The 25,037-nt window shown below is 36.4% G+C and overlaps 3 protein-coding genes across 4 annotated transcripts in view; 1 reads left to right on the forward strand and 2 right to left on the reverse strand.

Annotated features, from left to right (window-relative positions):
* Positions 1 to 11,251, forward strand: part of LOC134841641 (dnaJ homolog subfamily C member 13-like) — a 554,774-nt gene extending 543,523 nt beyond the window's left edge. Inside the window, exons 29-38 of one of the 2 annotated variants that reach the window (XM_063857677.1) lie at positions 887 to 1,106; positions 1,755 to 1,852; positions 1,957 to 1,980; positions 6,304 to 6,679; positions 6,955 to 7,250; positions 7,371 to 7,550; positions 7,793 to 7,933; positions 8,222 to 8,362; positions 10,086 to 10,185; positions 10,563 to 11,251. In XM_063857677.1, coding sequence (XP_063713747.1) covers positions 887 to 1,106; positions 1,755 to 1,852; positions 1,957 to 1,980; positions 6,304 to 6,679; positions 6,955 to 7,250; positions 7,371 to 7,550; positions 7,793 to 7,933; positions 8,222 to 8,362; positions 10,086 to 10,185; positions 10,563 to 10,648 — 1,662 coding nt within the window. In that variant the 3' untranslated portion in view covers positions 10,649 to 11,251. The remainder of the gene's footprint in view (positions 1 to 886; positions 1,107 to 1,754; positions 1,853 to 1,956; positions 1,981 to 6,303; positions 6,680 to 6,954; positions 7,251 to 7,370; positions 7,551 to 7,792; positions 7,934 to 8,221; positions 8,363 to 10,085; positions 10,186 to 10,562) is intronic. The other variant, XM_063857685.1, reaches the window with a different exon arrangement.
* LOC134841795 (DNA replication complex GINS protein SLD5-like) overlaps positions 1 to 25,037 on the reverse strand; it is a 493,875-nt gene that overhangs the window by 268,979 nt on the left and 199,859 nt on the right. The window lies entirely within an intron of this gene.
* The window catches only part of LOC134841678 (adenylate cyclase type 3-like), a 34,438-nt gene continuing 27,177 nt past the window's right edge, over positions 17,777 to 25,037 (reverse strand). Inside the window, exons 13-16 of the mRNA XM_063857716.1 lie at positions 24,782 to 24,998; positions 24,198 to 24,359; positions 23,611 to 23,763; positions 17,777 to 18,132 (exon numbers count right to left, since the gene is read on the reverse strand). Coding sequence (XP_063713786.1) covers positions 17,852 to 18,132; positions 23,611 to 23,763; positions 24,198 to 24,359; positions 24,782 to 24,998 — 813 coding nt within the window. The 3' untranslated portion in view covers positions 17,777 to 17,851. The remainder of the gene's footprint in view (positions 18,133 to 23,610; positions 23,764 to 24,197; positions 24,360 to 24,781; positions 24,999 to 25,037) is intronic.

Raw genomic sequence — 25,037 nt, forward strand, 5'->3', positions numbered from 1 at the left:
GTATAACCCCAATTGCTTTGACATTTGATTAGTAATAAACTAACACTGGCTTTTATTTTATTAATTGAACCGAAAAAAAACTATTTTTAGTCAAGAGTATAATAATTAAAATCCCATTTCAAAATTTTTCGTATCCGAATTACTTTGCGAGATAATTGAAAATGCATAATTTATCCACAATTTACTTCAAGTTGAAAATGCATAATTTATCCACAATTTACTTCAATCCACTCTAATTTATTTCAAGTTAGTGTATAGTTGCCCTTAGCTTATTAGATTCCAAATTATTACATGAAAAGACAGTATTTTTGTGCTTTTTAAAGCTCCTTAAGCTTTGCCGGCTTTTAGCTCGTGTTTGCGAAGCTCCAGCTTCGCCACTTGGTTGAAAATTATTTGGTAATTTGTAAAAATTCTGATAATGTAGTTTTTTTCATCTAATTTTTTCGCTTCAAGTTATATCGGCTTAGTCATGATATATTACGCCGTCTCGAAGGCCGATGTTTTTTTCATGCTTTTGTAAGTTTCAGGGGGATGGTTTACGATCCATCTATTATGGCTTAGCACCCACTTCAAAATTTATTAGCTTAAAACTTTGTGACAACAGTTCTGTTTTCGGCTTAGCAGGGCTCGACCCACTTTTTGCCGCCTCACTGATTGCTCGATAAAGGTTTCTCAATCCTTTGTAAGGTTGTTAATAATATTTTCCTAGACAAGGTGTGATGTTCCGACTTTTTTCAAGTAATAAAAAAATCCGTCTCTTGTTCTTTTCACTATCTTGTATTGCAATGTTTTTGTTGCATCGCAAGTGTTGCAAAGCTCTGCTTTGCCTCTGTGTATCGATTCAGTTGCACTATCAAGAAAAATAAATACTTATCGCCTTTTTCAGAACCTGATCGTTTTCGTGGGCTCCGAGGCGGAATACATGCAGTCGATACACAGTATGGAGAACGGAGGAGGAGCTAGTCCTAATAACAACTTGATAGATTTGAGCACTCCTACTAACGGCAGCGGGAAACACCTCACTCTGGCTGAAGAGAGAAATGCAAGACTGAAAAATGTGTCCCAAGCTCTAGTAGCACTTAAAAACTGCATCAAGACTAACCAGGGTGAGTTAATTTGAATCGAAAAAGTGATTTACGGTAAATATAAGCACGGATATAATGATAATGACCCTATCTGTCAGGTATTTACACGGATGTTTAACCCCTATCTGTCAGGTATTGGAGTTAATAACCGGTCCAAAAGGTTTTTTAAAATGAGAAAATGTTTTAGGCGCAGAATTTGATTGAAGATTCCAACTCTAGGTTCAAATTTTCAGATCCTGCTGTTATGATCAGTAGCGGATTTAGGGGAAGGGGGGATGGACGCCCTTCGCAAGGATTCGACACCCTGCGAATCAAAGGGTCCTCCTTTGTCTAATTTTGAGAGACCACTTTTTTGGTCAAAATTTTCCAAAAAGTGCCTGAAAACGCCTTTTCAGCATGTTCTTTCAAAAATTTGACTACGGCGCAGAAAGTTGGGTCAAAATAGGGCCTTTATAATGATTTGAGAGAGCTCAGAAAATCAATTTGTTCGACCTAAAAGGTCGACAAAATTGTCGACAAAATCCGCCCCCTCCCCCGTCGAGAAAATCCTAGATCCGCACCTGGCTATGATATCATTCATTGATTGTATTTTCCTTTTTTATCGGGTTTTTTTAACCGATCATTGAATATCGCAGAAACATCTGAAGTATAAACAACTCTTTTTATTAGGAGTGGAGAAAGAATGTATTGGACACTTCAAACTACTTTTCTCTCTTTTGGTCAATTTCCCACTGTCAAAACTGCAACTTCAAGCCAAAGCTTTGGAGGTTAGAAGTCACATTATGTTTTATTGTTTAATGTTCACTGTTAGTTGGACGTAGTAATTAAATTTAAAAAAAAAATTTAATCGAAAAAGGGTTGGACTGTTCAGGGCAAAACCGATTCAGCACTACAGGTAAGAATGATCTCCCGCGAAACTTTGAGTTGATTTTACTGTACCACACAACAATCTAAATATCATACATTATAGTCACAGACGCCCCAAATTAAATTTAACTTGAGTTTGATTAGAAAATCATTATTGACATCAGTTTTTGTGATTGCGTGTGATCAACCAATTTGATAAGTGTGCTCACTGAGGGCTTCTACCCCTAAGTATATGACCATCATGCAAATTAGAATCAACTTGTGTTCTACATGATTCTAAAAACAAGTCTGAGTCACCACTCCACTTAATAACTGAAAGTTCATCGTGTGTATAGTTTAACGCCAGTGATGGATCTAGAGCGGTAGCCTATGAAGAAGGTGTCCGAATTAATTTTTTCAGATCTTCACCAGATTTTGGAAACAATAGATGTTTTTGTGTTTTTTTGGAACGGTTTTGATTTTTCGCGGTTTGACTTTTGATTTCTTCCAGTTCATTTCCAATGTTAAAAGGAAGGCAAACTCCACCATCGATCAGCAGAATTGTAAAGGCCACAAAAGACGTGATCGATTTCTAGTTTCGAAGGAGGAATTTAATTTTCAGGTTTCGCAGCGAAAAAAAAACTTTACTGATTGATCAGTTTTGTCAAATTGGGTTAATTTTATCAAAAAAGCACGAATCATAAATTGTTCTTGAAGTTCAAAGAGCTTTAAGGGCATATGGTTTTTCTTTAAAATTCGATTTTTTTTCTGTCTAGTATGTTTGTGTTAGTAAGCGAAAAGAAGATATTTATTTACGCCTTGTGGGTTTTTCTTTTTTTTCCATTTCCAGAAAAGTCGTTCACGCTCAAATGTGATTTTTCGTGGTTTGACTTAAGATTATTTGTAATTAACTAAATTATGGTAGGCAAAATACGGTATCCAATAAGTAATGTGCAAATAACGCGAAAAAAATATATTTTAGTTTCGACAGTGCGTTTTACTCGGAGAGTTCACATTGGAATGAAAAGAACATTTTGATCTAGTTTTGTCTAATTGAGTTAGTTTTTTTGAAGAGAAAAATCATAAAATGTTCATGAATTTCAAAAGTAGTCAGAGTGGAATTTTTCTCTCCAAAATATGAAAGTTGAAAAATGTTCATAAAGTGCATCAGTTTTTTTCGGTTTCCTTGAGGTTCTTTCAACTATAATTTTAAAAATTTAACTATAGAGCATGGTTAAAAGTAGTCCAATTGATACTCTTCCACCTCAGCATTTAATTCGGATTAAATGTGCTAAGCGCTGCATGTTTACTCTTGCGATCAGCTTAGTGTGTTATTACGAACCTTCTGCTGTTTTTCCAACATAACTCGCAAATAAAAGTGTTCAATTATTTGAAAATTTTAATGAAGTAGTGGATATTGCATAGCATCTGTTCTGTGCTGAAGTTGTGACTAGTGTTTAGTATCTATTAAGCAACCGTGGCTGAGTGGTTTCTGTGTGGTTTGTTTTACTAATTCGAGACTTAATTCTAATTTTTGTTAATGCATTTTACAGAGCTGCTTTTTGTCGTGTTCTCTTCTCTTAAGTGTGTTTGCGAAGCAAACCTTCGCCTCCTTGTTACTTTTGCGATCAGCTTAGTGTATTATTACGAGCCTGCTTTTTTTCTAACCCTACTCGCAAATAAAAGTGTCGATTAAAAGGGTTGACTTATTTGAGAATTTCACTGTAGCATTGGAAAGTGCATAACATCTCTTTTCTGCTGAAGTTGTGGCTAGTGTTTGGTGCCTATCAAGCTTCCGTGGCTGAGGGGTTTGTGTGAGCGATTCTTAATCTCCAGTTCGTGGGTTTGAATCTCACAGGTAGCCGACTTTTTACTAATTCGAGGGTTATTTCTAATTAGAGTAACGAACATAGTGAATACTCTTATATAGGTCTTGCTGCTTTTTAGTTTTTTTTTTCAGGAAAAGTCTAATAACTACAGATATGCATTTATGAATGCTGTTAGTTATATATGCACTTTTTGAGTTAATTGAAATTCATCTGCTGAAAGTGACGTAAGTAGCACACTCCAAATACGAACGTGCAAATGGTGCAAAAATTCGTGAACGATTTCTAGTTTCGAAAGTGGTGTTTAGTTTTCAGATTTACAGCGGAATAAAAACTTAACCTGCTGATCCAGTTTTCTCAACTTGGTTTAATGTTATCGGAAAAGCGCCAATCATAAATCGTTCTAGAATTTCAAAGAGCTTAAACGGCATCTATTTTTTTCTTTGAGTTTCGAAAGTTGTGATTTTTTCAACAAAGCCAGTGTTTTTTATGTTTCCTTGCGTTCATTACTCTTTTGCAAGCTTCGATCGGTTATATTAGTTTGGTTGGTGATAGGACAACAAAATAACTTGTTTTACAGTTTTGCACAGTAGTGAATGTTGCAAAGTTTTGTCCGCTTAAAACTGGGCCACGCGAATATGAACGAAGTCCTTTGAGTGGAATTTTTCTCTCCAAAGTTTGAAAGTTGAAAAATGTTCATAAAATGCATCAGTTTTTTTTTCGGTTTCCTTGAGATTCTTCCAACTATAATTTTAAAAATTTAATTGTAGAGCAGGGTTAAAAGTAGTCCAAATGAAGATCTTCGACCTCAGCATTTACTTCGGATTAAGTTTGCTAAGCGCTGCATGTTTACTCTTGCGATCAGCTTAGTGTGTTATTACGGACCTTCTTTTGTTTTTTTAACTTAACTCGCAAATAAAATTGTTCAATTATTTGGAAGTTTTAATGAAGCAGTGGATATTGCATAGCGTCTGTTCTCTGCTGAAGTTGTGGCTAGTGTTTGGTATCTATTAAGCAATCGTGGCTGAGTTGCTTGTGTGTGGTTTGTTTTACTAATTCAAGACTTAATTCTAATTTTTGGTTATTGCATTTTATAGAGCTGCTTTTTGTGTTCTCTTCTCGAAGTGTTTGCGAAGCGAATCTTCGCCTCCTTGTTACTTTTGCGATCAGCTTAGTGTATTATTACGAGCCTGCCTTTTTCTAACCCAACTCGCAAATAAAAGTGTCCATTAAAAGGGTTGACTTAATTGAGATTTTCAATGTAGCATTGGAAATTACATAGCATCTCTTTTCTGCTGAAGTTGTGGCTAGTGTTTGGTGCCTATTAAGATTCCGTGGCTGAGGGGTTAGTGTGAGCGATTCTTAATCTCCAGTTCGTGGGTTTGAATCTCACAGCTAGCCGAATTTGTACTACCTCGAGGGTTATTTCTAATTAGAGTAACGAACGTAATGAATACTCTTATATAGGTCTTGCTGATTTTCAGTTTTGCTTTTTTTTCAGGAAAAGTCTCTAATAACTACATATATGCATTCATACATATTGATGCATTTATGAATGCTTTTAGGTATATATGCTTTTTTGAGTTCAATTGAAATTCATCTGCTGAAAGTGACGTAAATAGCACATGTTCGTTTTATTATGGGCTAAGTTATTTGAATAGGTAGTTACTGGGCAACATTATTTAATTACTGTATTGTTTAAATAACAGCATCTTTTAAGAGTAATGAACGTAGTGAATACGTTTATATAGGTCTTGCTGATTTTTTTGTTAAGGATAAAGTCTTAAAATATTAATGCACTTAGGTATATATGCTTTGTTTTGAGTTCAATTGAAATCTGCCGAAATTGACGTATATAGCACTCTCCAAAAACGAACGTGCAAATGGCGCGAAAATTCGTGAACGATTTCTAGTTTCGAAAGTGGTGTTTAGTTTTCAGATTTCCAGCGGAATAAACTTAACCTGCTGATCCAGTTTTCTCAACTTGGTTTAATGTTATCGGAAAAGCGCCAATCATAAATCGTTCTAGAATTTCAAAGAGCTTAAACGGCATCTATTTTTTTCTTTGAGTTTCGAAAGTTGTGATTTTTTCAACAAAGCCAGTGTTTTTTATGTTTCCTTGCGTTCATTACTCTTTTGCAAGCTTCGATCGGTTATATTAGTTTGGTTGGTGATAAGACAACCAAAAGAACTTGTTATACAGTTATGCACGAAAGTGAATGTTGCAAAGTTTTGTCCGCTTCAAAACTGGGCCAAACGAATATGAACGAAGTCCCAGGGTAGACTTAAGTTATAATTAGGTTGTCATGAGTCACGTGTTTGGAACTAAAATTTTAATTTAAAATTGAAATCTGCTGTTTTGCCAACCTTTTATGATACTGAAATTTTATGTAATCTGCCACATAAGAGCATGGTATTTGAAGATTTAATGGTCAGATGTTGTGCTTGCTGGGTAGGTTGGCGTCTAACTTGATAGATACCATCTACTGTAACTCAAGAAGATGCGTTGGTGAAAGTTCATCTCCTAAACCTATGTATTCGTTCAGGTCATAAGCTGTGTTGTGTCCAACAAAGAGTGCGTGAACAGCATTGCCGAGTCACAGGTGCTCGGGTTTCTTCTCGTCTGCTTCGAACAACATCCACCCTCGGTTCTGGACATCCTAGAGTGTCTTCACCACCTTGCCTCAAACAGAGAAATAGTTAAAGAGTGCAAACGAAAAGGAGCCTTTGTTTACGTTTTACACGAGTTCTGCAGTTCCAGAGATCCGAAAATACGAACGAAGTCGGCAGAGCTCTTTGCGAAGTTCATTTCGACGACTTTGTATGGAGCGGAAGTGACGATATTTTTGAAGCAGTTTCTTCCGCCACTTTTCATGGACGCGATGCGAGACAATGCAGAGCAAAGTGTACATTTGTTTGAAAGTAAGTCATGAATTTTGTTGGAAATATGCCATAAAGTAAAATTGAACGCTTTACTCTGATTGGAGTGCTATAAACTGAATGATGATCCTGTTATATAGATGCAGCATTTTTCGCACCTTGGATTTAAAAATTGGCAGTTAAATATAAATTATGAAATTAACTACCACTAACTGTACCATTGGTGCTTTAACTGACACGTGGGTTTTTACTGCTTTTTAGAAACAGGCCTTGCAAATTAATTTCAAATTCTTTCATAGCATTAAGAATATACCTAGGTGTTCACGAGAATCCGGAGTTGATATGGAAGGATGAAACCCGAGAAAAAGTGAAGAAAACAGTTCGTAAATTGAGACAACAGTTGGTTACTGAACAGTTGAAGGATCCAAATTTCACCTTCTCTCTTCCAAAAGATTTCTACGTGGAGGGTACTCGGCCAGGTGGACTGATAATTGATGGAGTTATTTTGAGTATTTATGTGTCGCAACCTGGCTGGGGTGTGAGAAGGCCGATGGAGTTCATGACCGAATTGCTGGTCAAGTTCAAAGAGCAGTGTACAACAAGAAATGTTCAAGTAAGATCACAATTTGAAATTCTTGAAAGAAACGCATTAATGCTTGATCGCCGTGATATCGTTTCCCAAATCTGGTATACTTGTAATTATCTTGGCGTAAAAAGTCTCAAATTAATTCAGGAGGCAGAGGTGGAGCTGGTGATCTCCGGAATGGGAGTGTTCTTCCAAGGCCAGAGTGCTCTTCTGCCTCGGGTGTGTGAGACGGGATGCATTCCCTCCATTGTCCAGGCACTCACCTCACAACAGACGTGCATCAGTATTGCAGCTGTGAAAGTAGTGCACATCCTAGCTGCAGATCCAGTGAGTTCTTTAAATAAATGAAAAACTGGACCAACGGTTGAATCTTTTGTGATGAGAGATTTCGGGTTAAATTTTGCATATGCAGTTTTTCTCGAATAAAAAAGTTTGTAATTTTTCTATTGGCTATTTGAGTTTGTATTTAAGCTCGGTGTGAAGGAACTGTCGAAGTGTAAGGTGGTGGAGTTTTTCTCGAATAAAAAAGTTTGCAATTTTTCTATTGGCTATTTGAGTTTGTATTTAAGCTCTGTGTGAAGGAACTGTCGAAGTGTAAGGTTGTGGAGCCCCTGATGGTGACAATGAGGACTCATCCCGATTCTCTCGGATTCGCTTGTGAAGCAATCAACAAGATGTTCACCACAGGAGACACGCATCTAGTCAGACAGGTCAGTCACTCTATTCAAACTACAGCAAGATATTATGGAAGACAAAATTGTCGCAAAAAAATTTAGCCTATTCGACAAACTTTAGTATGCATTTTCAGTTTTCAATTGACCACGTTCAATTTAATAATTCAAAATAATGAAAAAAAAAATTTTGATGAGCAAAAATTGCTTGGTCTATAGAGATGTATGCAAAAAAAATTATGCGATTTTAAGGATTGCTTTTCAAATAAGCTTTGAACATGTATGCATCTGCAAATTTTGAAGCCCTTGTATTTGTTGCAATTTTAGGCACTAGACGCGGAGCTGATCGAGTTCCTGCTCAGTCTTCTAAGCAAACCCCTAGATGGTCTCTCAAACCGGAAGTCAGTCCAGGCACATATCGTAGATGCCCTTAAGGCCATGAGCAGAGATCCAGTGCTAGGAGATGAGGTATGTATGATTTGATTGCTACCCAATGTTTAACAATTTGTTGACAGTACTTTGTAGAAATTGATGTATCTTTTATCTTGTCCGTGAATATCTTTTATTTTGTCCGTGAGGTCCTGTTTTTTTCAAACGGGAAAAACTCCGTTTCTAAAAAATTGTCGGCCTATGATATGTCTGATTATGTTCTGTCGACTTATTTGCCACATCTTGTAATTTTTTTTTGCTGAATGCAGTTTTTTTAGTTGCTTTCAAGAGTAATGAACGTATTGAAGACTCTTATATAGGTCTTGCTGATTTGTTTTTTTTTCCGGAAAAAGTCCCAAAATATTGATGCACTTAGGTATAATGCACTTTTTGAGTTCAATTCAAATTTATCTGCTGAAAATGACGTATATAACACTCTCCAAAGTCCAAATATTCCGTGGAATTAGCGGAATGAAAACTTTTCCTATTGATTTAGTTTTCTCAAGTTAGGTTCATGTTATCAAAAAAAGGTTCATGTTATCAAAAAGGTGCCAATCATAAATTGTTCTAGAAATTGAAAGAGCTTAAATGGCATCTATTTTTTCTTTGAAATTCGAAAGTTGAGATTTTTTCAAGAAAGGCAGTGTTTTTTTAATGTTTACTTCCGTTCATTACTCTTCCAATCTTCGATTGGCTATGTTTAACATTTTCATATACTTTTGCAGTTTGTAGTTTTACTAACCTTGACTTCATATTTTTTGAGAGTAATGAACGCAGTGAGGATTCTTATATAGGTCTAGCTGATTTCTTCAGTTTTTTTTTAGGAAAAAGTCTGAAAATTTGTTCTCGCTCAGTTTTGATTTTTCGCGGTTTGACTTGTGTTTTAATTTTAAGTTCAGTGCATTTCCATTGTTAAAAGGAAGGCAAAATCCACTATCGAACAGCAAAAATGTAAAGGTCACAAAAGACGTGATCGACTTCTAATTTCGAAAGTGGAAATTAATTATCAGATATCCCAGTGAAATAAAAGTTTCGCCTATTGATCCAGTTTTCTCAAATTGGGTTAATGTTAACATAAAAGTGTCTATCATAAATTGTTCTACAAATTCAAAGAGCTTTAAGGTCATCTATTTTTTTCGAAGTCGGTTTTTTTTCAGTTTCCTTTCGTTCATTACTCTTTTCCAACTTTCAGTTGGTTATGTTTCAAAGGTCTCAAATTATTATAAAGAGTTGATGAACGTAGTTCAGATTCTTATACATGAAGTAATGGTTTTTTTTCAGGAAATTTTTTTTCGGGCCTAAATTGACTTTTGGTTTCTTTTTAAGTTCTTTTCATTTACTTTGTTAAAAGGAAGGCAAACTCGACTTTCGATCAGCAAAAGTGTAAAGGTCACAGAAGACGTGACTGACTTCTAGTTTCGATGGAGGAATTCAGATTTCTCAGCGGAATAAAAACTTTACTTACTGATCCAGTTTTCTCAAATTGGGTTTATTTTATCAAAAAAAGTGTGAATCATGTATTATTCTAGAAATTCAAAAAGCTTAAAGGGCATATATTTTTTTTCTCTAAAATTCGAAAGTTAGTCATTTTGTCAAAAACCAAATCATCCTTTTTCCTGTTTCCTTGTGTTCATTGACTCCTTTTCAACTATCTGTTGGAAATGTTTATTAATAGTGCCTATTGGGTTTGTTTTCTGAAATTTGCCCGGAATAATTCTGGAAATTGTTTAACCGCTGATGTTTATGAGTTCCTATTTTTCAGGTGTCCAAAGTGCTAGACGAAAGCAGTGTTTGGAAACAATTCAAGAGTCAGAAAGATGATCTGTTTATTGAACACACGCCGCCAGCAGGAGCCATTACAGGTTACCTTTTAAATTGTCTTAATATGTTTCCGGAAATTACTGATTTCTTTGCATTTACAATATATGGGTCGGATGGAATTCGGGAAGCGCAGCGCAATAGAATTTTTTGTGGCATGGGATATATTGGGGAATGGTTAGTTTTGAATGCAGCTTTTGTTCAAAAGAGGCAAAAAATAGATTAACTTATGTCTCAGATCGTTATTATGACCAAGAATTAAGTAAGGTCACGCAAATGAAGCCGGGGAGGTTTTTTTGAAGTATTTTCTGTCGTCTCCTTTTATTTTCATTTCTGAGATTGTGTTTTATTTCCTTTTGAAAGATATTTTCATCTTGCTTCGATGAATTTCGTTTTGGCTGACTACTATGTCATGTTTCAGGTGCGCCCCAGACGACTTTATATCTGACAGATACAGCCAGCAGCAACGTCAGATCTCCTCCACCAATCGACCCCTCAGATCACTGACCCAATTCAAACTCGGATTCAATTTAAACGAAATTCATCCAAACTCATATTAATCATCAATAAAACACGTAAACAATAAGTTCAAGTAGAAGTTAGACGTTATCAAATGGCAGAATGAAAGAATATTTGACTAGATTCAACTTGTGTCAATAGACTCACTATATTGTTTAGATTTTAAAATGATCTCACTGAAATTGGTGGTTTCAACTTGTCGGCAAAAACGTGCCGATCATCAATTCGATCATTGAAAATTTAAGCGTTTCTGATTTTGTGTGGTTGGTGATCAAATAGTATGTCTAGTTGAGATTGGTCTAAATAAAAGAGTTCGATCTATATTTCGATATAAATCCTAAGTTTGATATATGCAGCAATCCAGTAAAAACATCATCTGATATTGATGTAATATTGTAAAAAAAATAAATGCCTAATTTTCTAAGCGTTAAATTGTCAATCAGGCTATTGTAATTTATTCGGTTTAATTTCTTGTGTTAATTATAAGCAACTGATTATTTGATTAAATATTTATGAAAGGTGCTATTCACTATCTTATTTTCTGTCGACTTCATAATTGTCGTTTATTTTATCATCGTTCACTAAATTAGTTCGGCCAATAAAAATTAAATCAAATCGTTCTCTCAATAGAAGACTAACTTTTATAAGATCGATTTCAATTTATCTCAAATTTAGAAGCCATCAAAATTTTATGAACTTGAAACTGCCAAGCGTTGAATGTACCTCAAACAATTATTCGGTTTCAATGAGAGAAATGAATTTTTTTTTTATAAAGAAGGTGTCTGTTTGCACAAAAAATTCTTGAAATTTTATCACGCTCGATTTGAATTTGGATTTCTGTTGTTGGGCTTCTGATCTTTCTTTAAGCTCAAGCCAAATCCATCTACTGAAAAGAAAGCCATTTACGCCCTAAAATCAAAGAGCTAATGCCGCAAATAAACGTGAATGACTTCTAGTTCAAAAAGTTGATTTTAATTAAGGTAAAAGAAAGAAGTAATTTTTACTTATATAGGTCATGATAATTTTTTTGATTTTCTTTTCGGGAAAAGGTCTGGAAATGCTCCAATAACAAAGATGTGCATTCATACATATTGATGCATTTATGAATGCACTTTTTGAATTAAATTGATCTGCTGAAATTTAGGTAAAATGAACGCTCCAAATACAACATAGAAATGGCGCCAAAAAGTGAACGACTTGAAGTTTCAAAAATAGAAGTTACTTTTCAGGTTTTCCAGAGGTATCTGAAAATGGTTTAATTTTTATCAAAAAAAGTCAATCATAAATCAGGGGCATATATTTTGTCTTGCGTTTCCTTGCGTTCATTAGTCTTTTCCAACTGTCAGTTGGATATGTTTAGTTTTTTTTATAACAAGTAAAGCTTGGCTTGTGTGCTAGTAAGAACTCTCTTTTTTCCAACCTAAGTCGCAAATATTTATGTTCATTTTGAAAGTGTTCTCTTATTGCAGTATGTGTATAAGATCAATGACCAGCCATTACGTATAGCTAAGGATATTTATACTGACTATTATACAACAAACAGCACTTAAGCTTCGAGGTATCATGGATCTGTAACGTTGAGGTAGGGAAGGAGACCCGCAACAAAATAAGGTTTGAACATGGGCAGGGTCGGATGTTTTGAAGAACTTTGTAAAATGCGGCCGCTCTATAAATTGAGGCATGTTAGTCGGTAAATTTTCATTGTTGACTTGTACTGGGAATGCTTCATAATTGGCTTGCGTCGTTCAGCAATTATGTAGCATCATAATTGGCGTGCCTTATTTAAGAAATAATGTAGACTCAAAGTTTTACTTACTCAGATTCTCCCAGTAGTGTTATCGGTCATACTTTTTCTCGTTTTTTTGCCCTGTGTAAAAAAGTTTTACTTACTCAGATTTTCCCAGTAGTGTTATCGGTCATACTTTTTCTCGTTTTTTTTTGCTCTGTGTAAAACTAAGAATTGTTTATTCATAAATCTTTCTGATCGATATCAGTGATAAATTAAGTACAGGGAGAAATTAGATTTTCTCGTGATTTAACGGAATATTATTTTTAAGTTAATCAAACTTATTTGGTACAAGGAAATTAAATTGTTTGCAATGACTAGCGCAATAAACGCGAAAAAAAGAAGCGATTTGTTTGGAAAGTGAATTTTACTTAAACAGGTCACAATAGAATGAGAAAAATTGTATATCTGATCCGGTGAGAAAAAAAAATTAAAAAAATAATCTTGAATTTCAAAAAGCTACAGCATGATATTCTTTTTGTGCGAAAATCTAAGAATGAAAAACGCTCTGATAATTCAATCTAACTCTTTCTATTTCCTTGAGTTCATCGACGTTGTTCCAAGTTGAGTTAAAATTTTACTATTGAATATGGTGAAAGCTGGACCAAGTTGTGATTTTCTTGCTTAATACTTTATTTGGATTAAATTTGCTAAACGCTGCAATTTAAATGTTTGATCGTGATCGGATGAAAATTCCCTATTTAGAACCAAGTTATCGTCTCCCCAAACGACTTGCGGGGTATTACATCGGTCCACAACAAAAAAAGTTCAAAGAGCTTCAAATGACAATTCTTTTTTAAAAACAGTCGTTTTATCTTCTTCCTTCAAGTTTGAGTCCAATTGGAAAAGTTTGAGTCCAATTGGAAAAATTGCTAACAATAGCTGTTTTCTTAAACTTTTTTTGTTTGTCACACTTTATGCTATGTAAAATCCAAAAAGTTGTTTTAAACGTTTTTTATCCTAAAAATTTGATCAAATGACTTGCATCAAAATTGCAACAATTCAATTTGCCGTTTGTGCATGTTTTAAGAACGCATGCGTTCAAAAGGCTGATTTAGCATTTAGGAATAATTAACGCGCTATATACTGCAGAATGTTGCGCGCTTTTTGTTATAAATTTGCCATTTTAGCTATTTTCAAAATACATGCCAAAAATCATCATCGAAGTTTTTTTTTACACAGGTGGAGCATAGTGTGATACTTCAAGACTACAGTTGTCGAATGTCAGTGCTATCTATGGTGATTTTATTCAGTAGGAGGCTGAATTAGCTGTTTGATAGCATGTGCGTTGATTTTTGATTGTTCAACAATAAACACAACTGATGCGTTTTAATTCATCAAATGAAAGGAAGAACACTATATTTTTCTTGTAACAGTGGAAAAAAAGTTTCTGTTTCAGCATTTTTTCATTTCAGTATTTTCCGCGAAATTTTTTAACTGCATAAATTTTCTGAGTGTGATTTCTTTTCGTTTTCTGTATTTTAAATGACAACGTGCAAAATTTGAGTTTTTTTACTTTTTGAAGCTTCCTTTTAAGTTTCTACTGGCGCATGTAATTTTGTAATTTTTATAATGCTTTTTTTTCCATTTTTTTTTTCATTTTTTCCATCTTTTAACCCATACAGTCCCGAGATTCCGAGCGTTAGTGTATCAATACGAACTTTTTTAAAACCTAAATAGTAGATAAAATTGTTCGCTTATTTGTTGGCATATTTGCTATAATCACGATCTGCAGCATTGGAAATTTCGTAGAATTTGTTCTCTTCTTCGTTTGCGGCTAGTGATTGTAATTTACTTATTGTCCGTGTTTGAGTGCTTAGCGTGTGAAGCTCATAATCTCTAGGTCGTAGATCGTATTCGAGACGTAGCAAAATTTTTACTAATTCGAAGCTTATTTCTATTGTTTCTTATGGCTATTCATAGAGCTGCTTTTTGTCGTTCTCGCTAGTGCTTGCGAAGCACAGCTTCGCTTTTATGTAATCATTCATTTTTGATTGCAAGTGGTGCAAAACTCAGCTTCGCTTGTGTGTAAAAACTTGATGTTTGAAGCTTTTTCTGTGGTCGTGACTTTCTATGCTACTTTCTATGCGACTTTCTATGCTACAGCCTGATTGAGGGAAAAACCCAAACCGCATTTCATCAGAAAGTGGAAAAGTTTGTTCCTTCATTTGGAGCATCAGCTTGCATCGAAGACCTAACCTTTTAATTATAGCTTGCATTCCAGTTTGATAATGAAACCTTGCGGTTTTTCCAGCCTTGACCTATTAAAAGGTTTAGAAAATACAATTTGAAATGGTTGAAAAAAGAATTGGAAAATAGACTTCTAAAAACTGTGTGAAATCCTTTTGGATTTGTGCAATGATTCCTTGCCCTAAACTCGTGCGCAATTTACGCCCAGAATTTTTTTGTATTCATGTCGTGATGTTCCACATGATATAAATCCAACAATGATGTAAGCTCAGCTCGAAAATTCTTGTACCTGAGATGGAGTTTTGGCTTTTTGATTTTGATCATTTCATTGAAATATTTTCAATAATTTGGAAGCATTATTTGTAAATAACTAAAACGTAGTTAACCTGATTTAAACTGTTGGCAAAATTGCAAAAAATATTATAGACTTTCGAACAGTATGAAATCAGTTCTTAGCGCAATCTGTGAGATAAGTAAAAACTACAGTTCTCTTCCTCGTTGGGCTCAATCGAGTGAAAACCCCAAAATCTCCACCTATCTGCTTGTGTCTCATTTATTTAGTAACACCAACCAGCCCTTGCCATTTTGTGAAAACAGAAATGAAATTAAAAGCATATGGTTTCAAAGTCATCCTGGAACCAAAATGAAACCCTTGTGCAATTTATGGGTCGCGAGTATATAGTTCGCTGGAACAATTTGAAGAATTCATGCTGATATACTTTTTCAACATATAATGTCAATGACAGTTACTCTGTTGTTGAGTAGAAACAAGACTGCTCGTATCAGGGCGACGCCTTGAATATTCCGACGGCCTTTTGAGATCCATGGATCAGTGTTCGCTTCATGAATTCTTCATGAATTTTAAAAAAAAAAACGAACGACAATATTTCAAACTATTTTAAATTTTTTTATGAAAATAATCCCCCGCTCGCCACATAAAGTACAACGTTGTACTTATGTATCAATTAAAGCCCGTTGCTTTCCTCAATTCAATTTGGAGGGTTTTAATTGAATCACGCGAAATATATTGCGCGTTAATTGTCCTAAATTGACCACATTGGCAATCATCTTAAAATCCCCTTAAAAATAACTTTGAAAAAAAAAACGCTCACAGGTGTAGTATCTTTGAGCTCAGGACAATAATACGTTTTGGATGTTATAAAATCCTTCCGTCAAAAAAGATAGTTAAAAAATCGAAACGATCTACTTAACAATCTACACCCACTTTCAGCTTGCATTGGGGGTTACTCTGTTGCTGATTTTAATCACCCAATCTATTTTGCACGCATACAAATAGCTCAATTTTTTTCGAAAGCCACCTTGGATTGCCAGCAAGCGTCTACATTTTGACTTGTCTAGTTTTTGCTAACCCTTTTTCCCAATTAGAAGGTGAAGTTTTTGAGATTTTCCGATCATAGCCCCTAGCAAGTTATATAGCCACCATAATGATAAAAAATGCTTTGATACCAAAGAATTTTGCTACATTTTTACTCTGCCGGTGGTGCAAATTTTTGAAATACTTTCATTAAACGTCTCCGTCTTTTTTTATTTCATTTCAATCACAATTTAGATTACGTTGCCTTAAGGAAACAAAGGCTACATACTCATGTAGAATACTCACATGCTTTGAAATGCAAAAGTATATCTATGCTCATATAGAAGTCTATAATTTTTTTCACTGTTTTGGTTTAACTATTGCAGTAAAAACAAATACTGAGAACTTCACTACAAAATATCCGTTTTAAAAGTTTTTAATTTAGCTGAAATTAAATGTTTTCTCTCACAATGAATATGTTTTTGTTTTAAGAAAGTGATTTTCAAAGCTCAAGACTTACCGCTTAATAAAGCGTTCATTGTCCAAGCGATAAATTTTAATCACCCAATCTATTTTGCACGCATACAAATACCTCAATTTTTTTCGAAAGCCACCTTGGATTGCCAGCAAATTTATTCATGAAGGAAAATGAACAACAACAAGACTGCTCGTTTATCGGGGCTTAACCCTAAATGTCAGGGGCGGATCTAGGATTTTCTCGAGGGGGGGGGGCGGATTTTCAAAAATTTTGTCGGCCTTTTTTTTTAGATCGACCGAATTGATTTTTCGAGCTATCCCTACGCACAGTTTAGTCCCTGTTTTAGCCAAAATTTCTGCGCCGCTGGCAAAGTTTTGAAAAAACTGCCCAAAAAATGCGTTTTTGGTACTTTTTGGAAAATTTTTACCAAAAAATTGCGTTTTTTTGGCGCGCGCGCCCCCCTCAAATTTAGTATATATTGGCGCCAAAGGCGCCTTTAGAAAAAATTTTAGGGTCGGTCGGCCAAAAATGGATTTCTTAAAAAGTACCAAAGGAGGGACCCTTCGGGTCGGCAAGGGGTCGAATCCCTGAGGGGAAGGGCGTCCGCCCTCCGCCCCCTTCCTAAATACGCCCCTGCTAAGTGATCTTTCTTCCAGTGAAAACTGAAGAAATGTTTTTTATTCATAAATTAAACAAAAAAAGTGGGAAAAAACGTTTTTTTTAAATCGACTGAAATGAATTCTGAGCTCTCCCAAATCATTATAAAGACCCAATTTTGACCAATTTTTTCATTTTAAGTTTTATTTCAGCGCGCGCTCCCCTCTCAAAATTAGTATATATTGGCGCCAAAGGCGCCTTCAGAAAATTTTAAGATCAGTCAGCCAAAAGTGGATATGTCAGATTAGTACAAAAGGGGACCCTTTAGGTCGGCAGGGGGTCGAAACTTGACCTAAAATGTGTGTCTAACGATCAGCTTTTCTTCATCTGAAGGTGTTTGAGTTTACTAAGCAAGGCTCGTGTAACCCACTTTTGATGACATAGCCATAAGACTAGATTTTATAGGAAAATTTTTTTTAACAGTTAGAAACTAGAAAGTCGTATCAAGTGGTTAATTTTGTGAGTAAATATTTTTTATAAAGATAAATAATTTGCTGAAAGAAAAGTTTGAAAGAGATTTATATGCACTTATTTTTTTAAAATGTAACTCACAAATTGATTACCATTGGGGATCTTGTTTACTCTTTCCCCCAACGGTACCTAGTTCAGAAATGCCTCCCCTATGCAGAACTAAATCTACTTCAACATTTAAGTCTACGCTAACTTTTATGTTATAAAGAATTACCCCCTTTTGCAATAGGGGGGATAGTAAACAAGGTCCAATTTAGTCTATAAAATACGAATAAGTCAACAATTTCTTAGAAGTTATTTTGGTTCCTTGAAGTAATATGTATCCATGTGGCCTTTCCCTTTGACCCACACTTTTCCCCTGTATGTGAAACAACTCCCTCTCCCTTCCCCCTCGCCTCCTGCTATCTCATCAACCCTGCTGTTGCTTCCCCACCCCCACTTTTCCTCCTCTAGAAGCAGTTTGGCCTTCTCGGTTAGTTGGATTCTATTAGGCTCTGCAGTGGAATACATTCTGCTCGCAACATTAACACTGTCACCCCAGATGTCGAAGTGAAGCTTGCTAGTTCCAATCACGCCTGATTTAAAAAAAAATGCGACAATTTTCTCCCCATCATTAATAGCGTTACCTAAAACTGAACATGGAAATGAAAAATTTGCCGAAAAAAACAAAGACTTGAACTGTTGCTGTTTTGAACAGGCATTAGGAAAATTGGATCTACAGGACAATCTTTTTTTAGTACCTAAACAGGAGCGGATCTATGTTTTTTCGAGAGAGGGATTTTCAAACAATTTTCGAAAAATTCAGTCGACCTTTTTTCCCAAGGTACACTGATTTCCCAAGCTTTCCGAAAAATCTTAAGACTTGTTTTTCAAATTTTTTCTAAGATTTTCAAAGAAGCAGGAAAAAATTATAATTTTGGGCACTTTTTTAATAGATTTTGACGCTGTGTTTTTAAGTTTTGACCAAAAAATAACCTTTTTTTCGCACCCCTCCCTCAACTTACTTTATACTGACACCAAAGACGCCTACAGAAAAGCTTTAGTGTCGGTAGGCTGCAAATGGATGTCGTATGGAAACAGTACCAAAGGGGAGAACACTTGGTTCGATTCGCTGAGGGCGGCGAGGGGTCGGCTCATCAAAACTTGGCAAAAACACTGCAATTTGCAGAAAACTCAGTTCAAAGTCTTGTGATACAATTCAAATTCATTCAATTAAAATTTCAGTTTTTGAGTGAATGGGTTTGAATAACGCAGAATTGATTTTCATTGTTTTAAAATCCTTTCTGGGCTCGCATATAGCTTCATAAGATTTTGAAATCATGCAAATGATGCCGTTTTACAGATTAAAATGTCTTCTTAGTTCCCCTTTTTTTGTTTTCTTAACAGCTATCGTCTCATTTGCTGGACACCGTTGTATATCACCAAACTATTCAAGACTGCTCGTATCAGGGCGAAGCCCTGAATGTTCCGACTGCCTTTTAAGGTCTATTGAGCAGTAATAACACGAAGCAAATTAATTGTATTAAAATAAAATGAAATTTTTTTAATTGAAATTTTTGTGAAATCATCCCCCCACACGCCATATAAAGTACAAAGTGAAAGATTTTGCTTCCATTAACAAATCAGTTTGGCAAATAAGCTTCCTTTAACCAATTTGGAACAATTTCTACGACAGATTAGTTCTCCGCTTACCCATTAAAAGCGCGACAAAAATCGCGCGTTTATTGTCCCAAATTGGCCGAAATGACAATCTTTAAACCCTCATAACTTTGCGAAAAGTTCCGTCAAAAATGGCAAGTTAAAAAGTCTAAATTTTTCTGAAGAAAAAAAAACCCCGGGCACAAATATTCCGTCACTTTCGTAACGTCGGACCAATAAAAACGTTTCTTCCGTTAAACATAAATTTGGCAGTAGCAAAAATTCGAACAACGCTTTCTTAGCTGAACAATCCGATACGAGAGGCATACTGCGCGTGAATCAGTTATCCAACTGTCGCATGTTACGAATTGTCTCCTCTTGGAAAAACCGGGATCTTAATTGAGGCTAGAATCTTGTTCCCTTCGATCAATGGAACCAGTGAATTGGTTATACTCCTAAATTAAAATGACTATATTAGATATAATAAGAAAAAAAACGCCACCAAATAAACACATTGAACTGGGTACTTTATAGGTCGATCTCATCTTTTTGAGTATTTTTATGAACAAATTAAAGCTTAAAGTTTTTGAAATTAAAGCTATTTCACATATTGAAATGTCTTTTTAATGTTCGAAAAAACCGTTTGCAGTTTTATCAGAGGTCGTCTTATTTGATATTAAAATCGGAGGTTTATCAGAGGTCGTGCCTATTTGATATTAAAATTACTCTCAGAGTCTGATAAAAAAAACTATACGTAGTGTCCAAGAAAAAATTAGTTGAAATTTGAACATCATGTTTTTAGCGAGTGTTTTTTAAATTAGATTTTAAATTTATTGCTTTTCTAAGGAGAAAAAAAATTAGATTTTAATACAGTTATATGAAGAGAAAAAGTCTACTGCAGTGTTATGGAGAAATAATATATCTTCTTACTATAACATGGAGGAACAAAGTTCTTTATAGGATGTGTTGGACCAACATTTTTTTGGTAGGACCGTAACAGGGGAGGATCTAGGATTTTCTCAAGGGGCGGGGGATGGCCGATTTTCAAAAAATTTTCGAAAATTTTGACCTTTTTCTTAGTTCGATTTTCCGAGAACTCCTAAAGCATTAACGGCCAAATTTTCTGAGAGGCAAAGTTTTGAAAAAACAGGTCAAAAAAGCCTTTAAAAAATTTTTCGGTCGTTCGGCCAAAAATGGAGTTCTTAAAAGTACCAAAGGGGTGACCCTTTAGGTCGGCAGGGGGTCGAATCCCTGAAAAAAAGAGTTTCCGCTATATTATAAAGTAATTAAATATTTTTATATAAAAGTATTTTATTATCAAAATTGAAAATGGTTCGAGGTCTGCGATTTGTTTTTTTTTCAAATTCGCCATGTTAATTCTGCGATGTTAACAGCGTATCTCGATCGCGATGGTCGAAACTTAGTAGCGGACGAGGTCTAGAAACGGTTTGTCGCGGCGTGGTCGAAAATTTGATCGTCTTAGGTCAACAGGTATCTGGTCATACCTCTCTAGTCCAATACATGTCTACGGCGTCCAACCCTACTCTGCTAGCCATTACACTTTCTCACTCTGATATACAGGAACTTAAACTCTATGTATGTCAAGTTGTTACTTTCATGCAACCACAATCGGAGAAAATAAATCGCGGCATGCTCGAAAAAGTAGTCGCGGCATGGTAAAAAAACTAGTCGCGTCATGGTCGAAAAACTGGTCAAGGTGTGAATTCTTTTTCCGGTGAGTCGTCTCCTCTAAGCACACTTTCACTCTACTTAACGGCCGCAGAGTTCCTCCCCTTTATACCGTGTAATAGCGGGGGACACCATGACACGATTTGATCCACAATCCCAAAAAGTTTATGTTGGTGGTTACACTAAATCGGCCGATTATGCAACTTCCCCCTTAATTTCTGCTCTTTTCGGCTCTCCTTTTACGCTTCTAGCTAGTTCAGCAAATCGTGGGCACAATGACTAAATTCTCAATCGCAAAGGAAATAAAACAGTTTACAGTGCCCTTAATGAGCTAACTACTATTTAGCAACTTCTATATTGAATCCCGCGTCCCGTTCCGTTCAATCTCTCTTCAGTTTTCGGTTGACTCGATTCAAAACTCGCCTACTCTAGCAGAGCAGCGACACAACTAGTTCAAACCGGTACTAAACTCGGGTTCCAGCGCAACTCGCTCGCACAAATATTTCAACCCGGTAATAAATTCGGATTTCAGCGCAACTCGCTCACTAGCAATAATTGTTCTCTTCTCTGATTGAGAACCAACTACTCTTAATACTAGCCGACAACTGTTCTCTTCTCTGACGAGAACCAACTACTCTTAATGGTAGCTAACACTGTTCTGACTCTTAAAGGCTCTCCGGTACCCTCCAATTCCTTATCTTTCTTTACACTTAGTTTTACTTAATTCACGCCATTCCCTATCATACCTGACATCCGCCTAAATCACCCGTCCGCACATGTTTTAAGACTATATCCCTCCTCCTGTCAACTCTGCCACGTGCCAACTTCGGTTTCTTTTATCAATCTTTTCACATTATTAGATACCCGGTATGCGGTAGGTGTCACAATTTGACCAAGCAAACAATTGTCATACGATTCTAATCAGCAAATTCCTGACCTCAGTGACTTCAGCCCTCGAGTTCAACTCAACCTCCAAAGCATGCTATGTTTACTCAGTGACACTCCCAAGGTCTTTTTTTTTATTATCCCGTTAACGTTCCGACCTCCCAAGGGTAGGGAGAGGCCCTTTTCATTGATAGCTATCTAATTTCAGGCATCTAAATTTTCTATCTGTACTCTATTCTAATCCCGATTTTCTAGCTATCAAAGGATCGTAGTTCGTCTAATAGAGGTCAAATCAAACCAGAAAGTCACCGCCGGTAGGCCAAGCAAAATCCCTGTCCATTCATACTATTTAGGAAACTTAACTCTCATGCCGCGGTCCTGTTACTATCAATTTTTCTGTGACAATTTTCTTTAGTCAAGTTGAATTGCTATTAAAAGATCACTCACCAAGCTAAACTGAACCCAATGTTTACCAAGTCCATTTTGAGTTAACTCGACTACTCCAAGGTTGCTATGTAAAAGATATATCTCTATCAGCTTCTGCTCTACCTACCAATATATGAAGTTTCCACCCAACTTTTTGCAAGGTGACCCATTCTCATTTCTAGGGGTTGGACTGGGGAATACGCCATTATCCTGTTTTAATCTCGGGGTTTTCCATGCAAGTTTGCGGTCAAAACGCCCAAAAGTCAACTAAAACTCACCCAGGGGTCAACTGGGGTCAAACTTCTATATTTGGGTTTAGTATTCCACGGGAGTCCTACCTACCTAGTTCCAATCATATCCCATTAATACTTCCCATTTCTAAGGTCCATTATCACTTTTACCGGAAAAGGGCTATTAACACCAGAAGGAGTTGCCGGAGGGTTTTCACTCACCAGGGGTATTTTTTTGGGAATGAGTTGTAGTATCTGATGCCGCTGTAAAATCGGTATGCCCTCGCTCAATATTTTGCAATAATTGCCTATTTCCGGTTTAAGGGGTGGTTTTCCAAAGTGCTAAAAAAATATCCGGTTCAGCCGCTGTATTTGGCTCAAATTATAATACCTGATGTACCTCGGTGCTACCTATGATATCCCAAAGTTTTAGATCCCTGCGTTCAGTGGGGTCCGAGAAACGACTCCCGGAAGTCGGGATGGGCGTCTATTTGCATAGGGCAGAGCACCGGAAGTAGGGGTCCCGGGGGCCTGGGATTGTAAACTTAAGCTACCCTCAACTAGGTCTATAACATACTATAATATTGTTCCATTCCAACCGCTAGTTACAACGTTCTGATAGGGCTATTTGCAATTCCGGGAACCGTTATCACTTGGGGCCGGGGGGTCCTAGGGGTATGGATTTTTGCATGCCCGGGTCAAGTCATCTCTAGTATCCGTCCTATGAGTTTCATAAAGCTAGCCACTGTAGTTCTCATTTGGGGGGTCCACCGATATTACTCCACCTGCATTTTCCGCCATAGGAGGGGCTATATCTTCGAAGATTTAAACTATTTTGGACTCTACACTTTGTCTGCTCTACTACTTAACTTAATGACGAATCAATTTTACGCTCAGGTTATTATAGGATGTAATACAGTAGAATCAACAATTCTACGCAAGGCATAGTCGAAAAATTATCCGCGGTACGGTCGAAAAATTAGTCGCGGTAGAGTAGAAAACTTAGTCGTGGCGTGATCGAAAAATTAGACGCGGCCTTGTCGAAAAAACTATCGCGGCATGATCGAAAAGTTAGCGGCGTCGGGGTCGAAATATTGGTCGCGGCAGTCAGGAAATACCAAAATTTGGCCACGACCGTCTGCTCATGAAACCACAACCTCAGCCCAGGAAGTTTTGAGCTCTGACCTGAAGTGACGTCACCGTAGTTGAAGCCCACTTTGTACTTGTAGGTCTCTCTCTCGTTGCCATATTGGAAGCCACTAATGCAGAACTCATACAACTTCCTCTTCATCTCAATCACAAATTCCATCAGCCGCACAGCCTGCAGACGCCAGTTGCCTGAACATGTGAACACATATGATACTTAAATAGAAAGAACGCTTAATTTTTGATTGTTAGGACTCATCTCTCTCTCTCTCTCTCTCTCGCTCTCTCTCTCCACCTGCCCCCACCTCTGAACCAGTACTTACTAGACGCTGACCTCCCAACTACAGTTTTTTACGATATTTTACTCATATATTTTAACTGTTGCTTTAGCGATTTGCTAACTCATTCTTTTAGCTTTTCATCTAAGTCAGTTTCCTTTTACTAAAAAAATGACAAGAAATTACCAAAAAATATTTGACTGTTTTTTTTTCAAATTCTTTATATGATTGTAGCCGAAGCATCCTGTTTTACTTGTACAAAAACTAAGTCTCCGAGCTATGTTTTTAGGAACGCTCGACCTCAAGTCATCTGCTGTTTTTGTCGAAAAAGTCTCCCTGTAACTTCACCTTGAGTGTAGTGTGGGTTGAGATTGCTGGCGGCCATGTAAGTGGAGGAGATGGTCTTGATCTTCTCCACGCAGGAGTACTTGGGGTGGTTGAGGATGTCGTCAAAGTCACAGATCAACTCATTCAGAAACCGCACCCACTCTGTCCCACTCCGGTAGTCCTCTAATCAGAGAGAAAAAACTCTTACAATTACAATCCGAATTAAATTACCATTCAATTATAGAAAGTCTTCAAATTCGCTTGTTGTTATTTAATTTCTAGAGCCAACATCGTAATGGCTTTTTGACTAGCGTTGGTCCCAGGCGGACAAAAAATCATTGATTATAAAAATAAATTGCTGTAAATCTCATTGATAATGTCCGCTGGAATTTTCAATTTAATTTAATTTAATAAATCAGTAATCGGGCTTCAGTATAGACGTCCAGAACAGGCCAAAGACTGCAAGACGAGACTTCCGCGTGTTTTTCTATAAGAAGAACTAGTCGAAGCTATTTCAAATGACAGTTTTAAACTTGCTTTTGTTTGGAGGTTTTTCTTGAATTGTATCTATTAGCGCCTTCTTGAAACTTCCTCTGTTTGTTTACCCGAATAGTAGTGGAAGAAGTCGACGAAGAAGAAGAAGATGGCCACGTTGGGTCTCATCTCCGAGTAGTTCTTCACTCTGTGCTGCTCAAAGTAGTCTGTGATGTACTTGGGGAGGACATTGTTCAACTCCAGCCCTGCTCGCTGTCTTGCAGTCTCCAACTCCCGCCCTGTCTCAGTCTCCGCCACGTGCGAGTAGAAGTCGGCCCGCAACAACGACTAAAAGTACGAGTGGTAGGAAAACAATTTTGAAATACC

The sequence above is a fragment of the Symsagittifera roscoffensis genome, chromosome 1, assembly GCF_963678635.1.
Source record: "Symsagittifera roscoffensis chromosome 1, txSymRosc1.1, whole genome shotgun sequence".
NCBI lineage: Eukaryota > Metazoa > Xenacoelomorpha > Acoela > Convolutidae > Symsagittifera > Symsagittifera roscoffensis.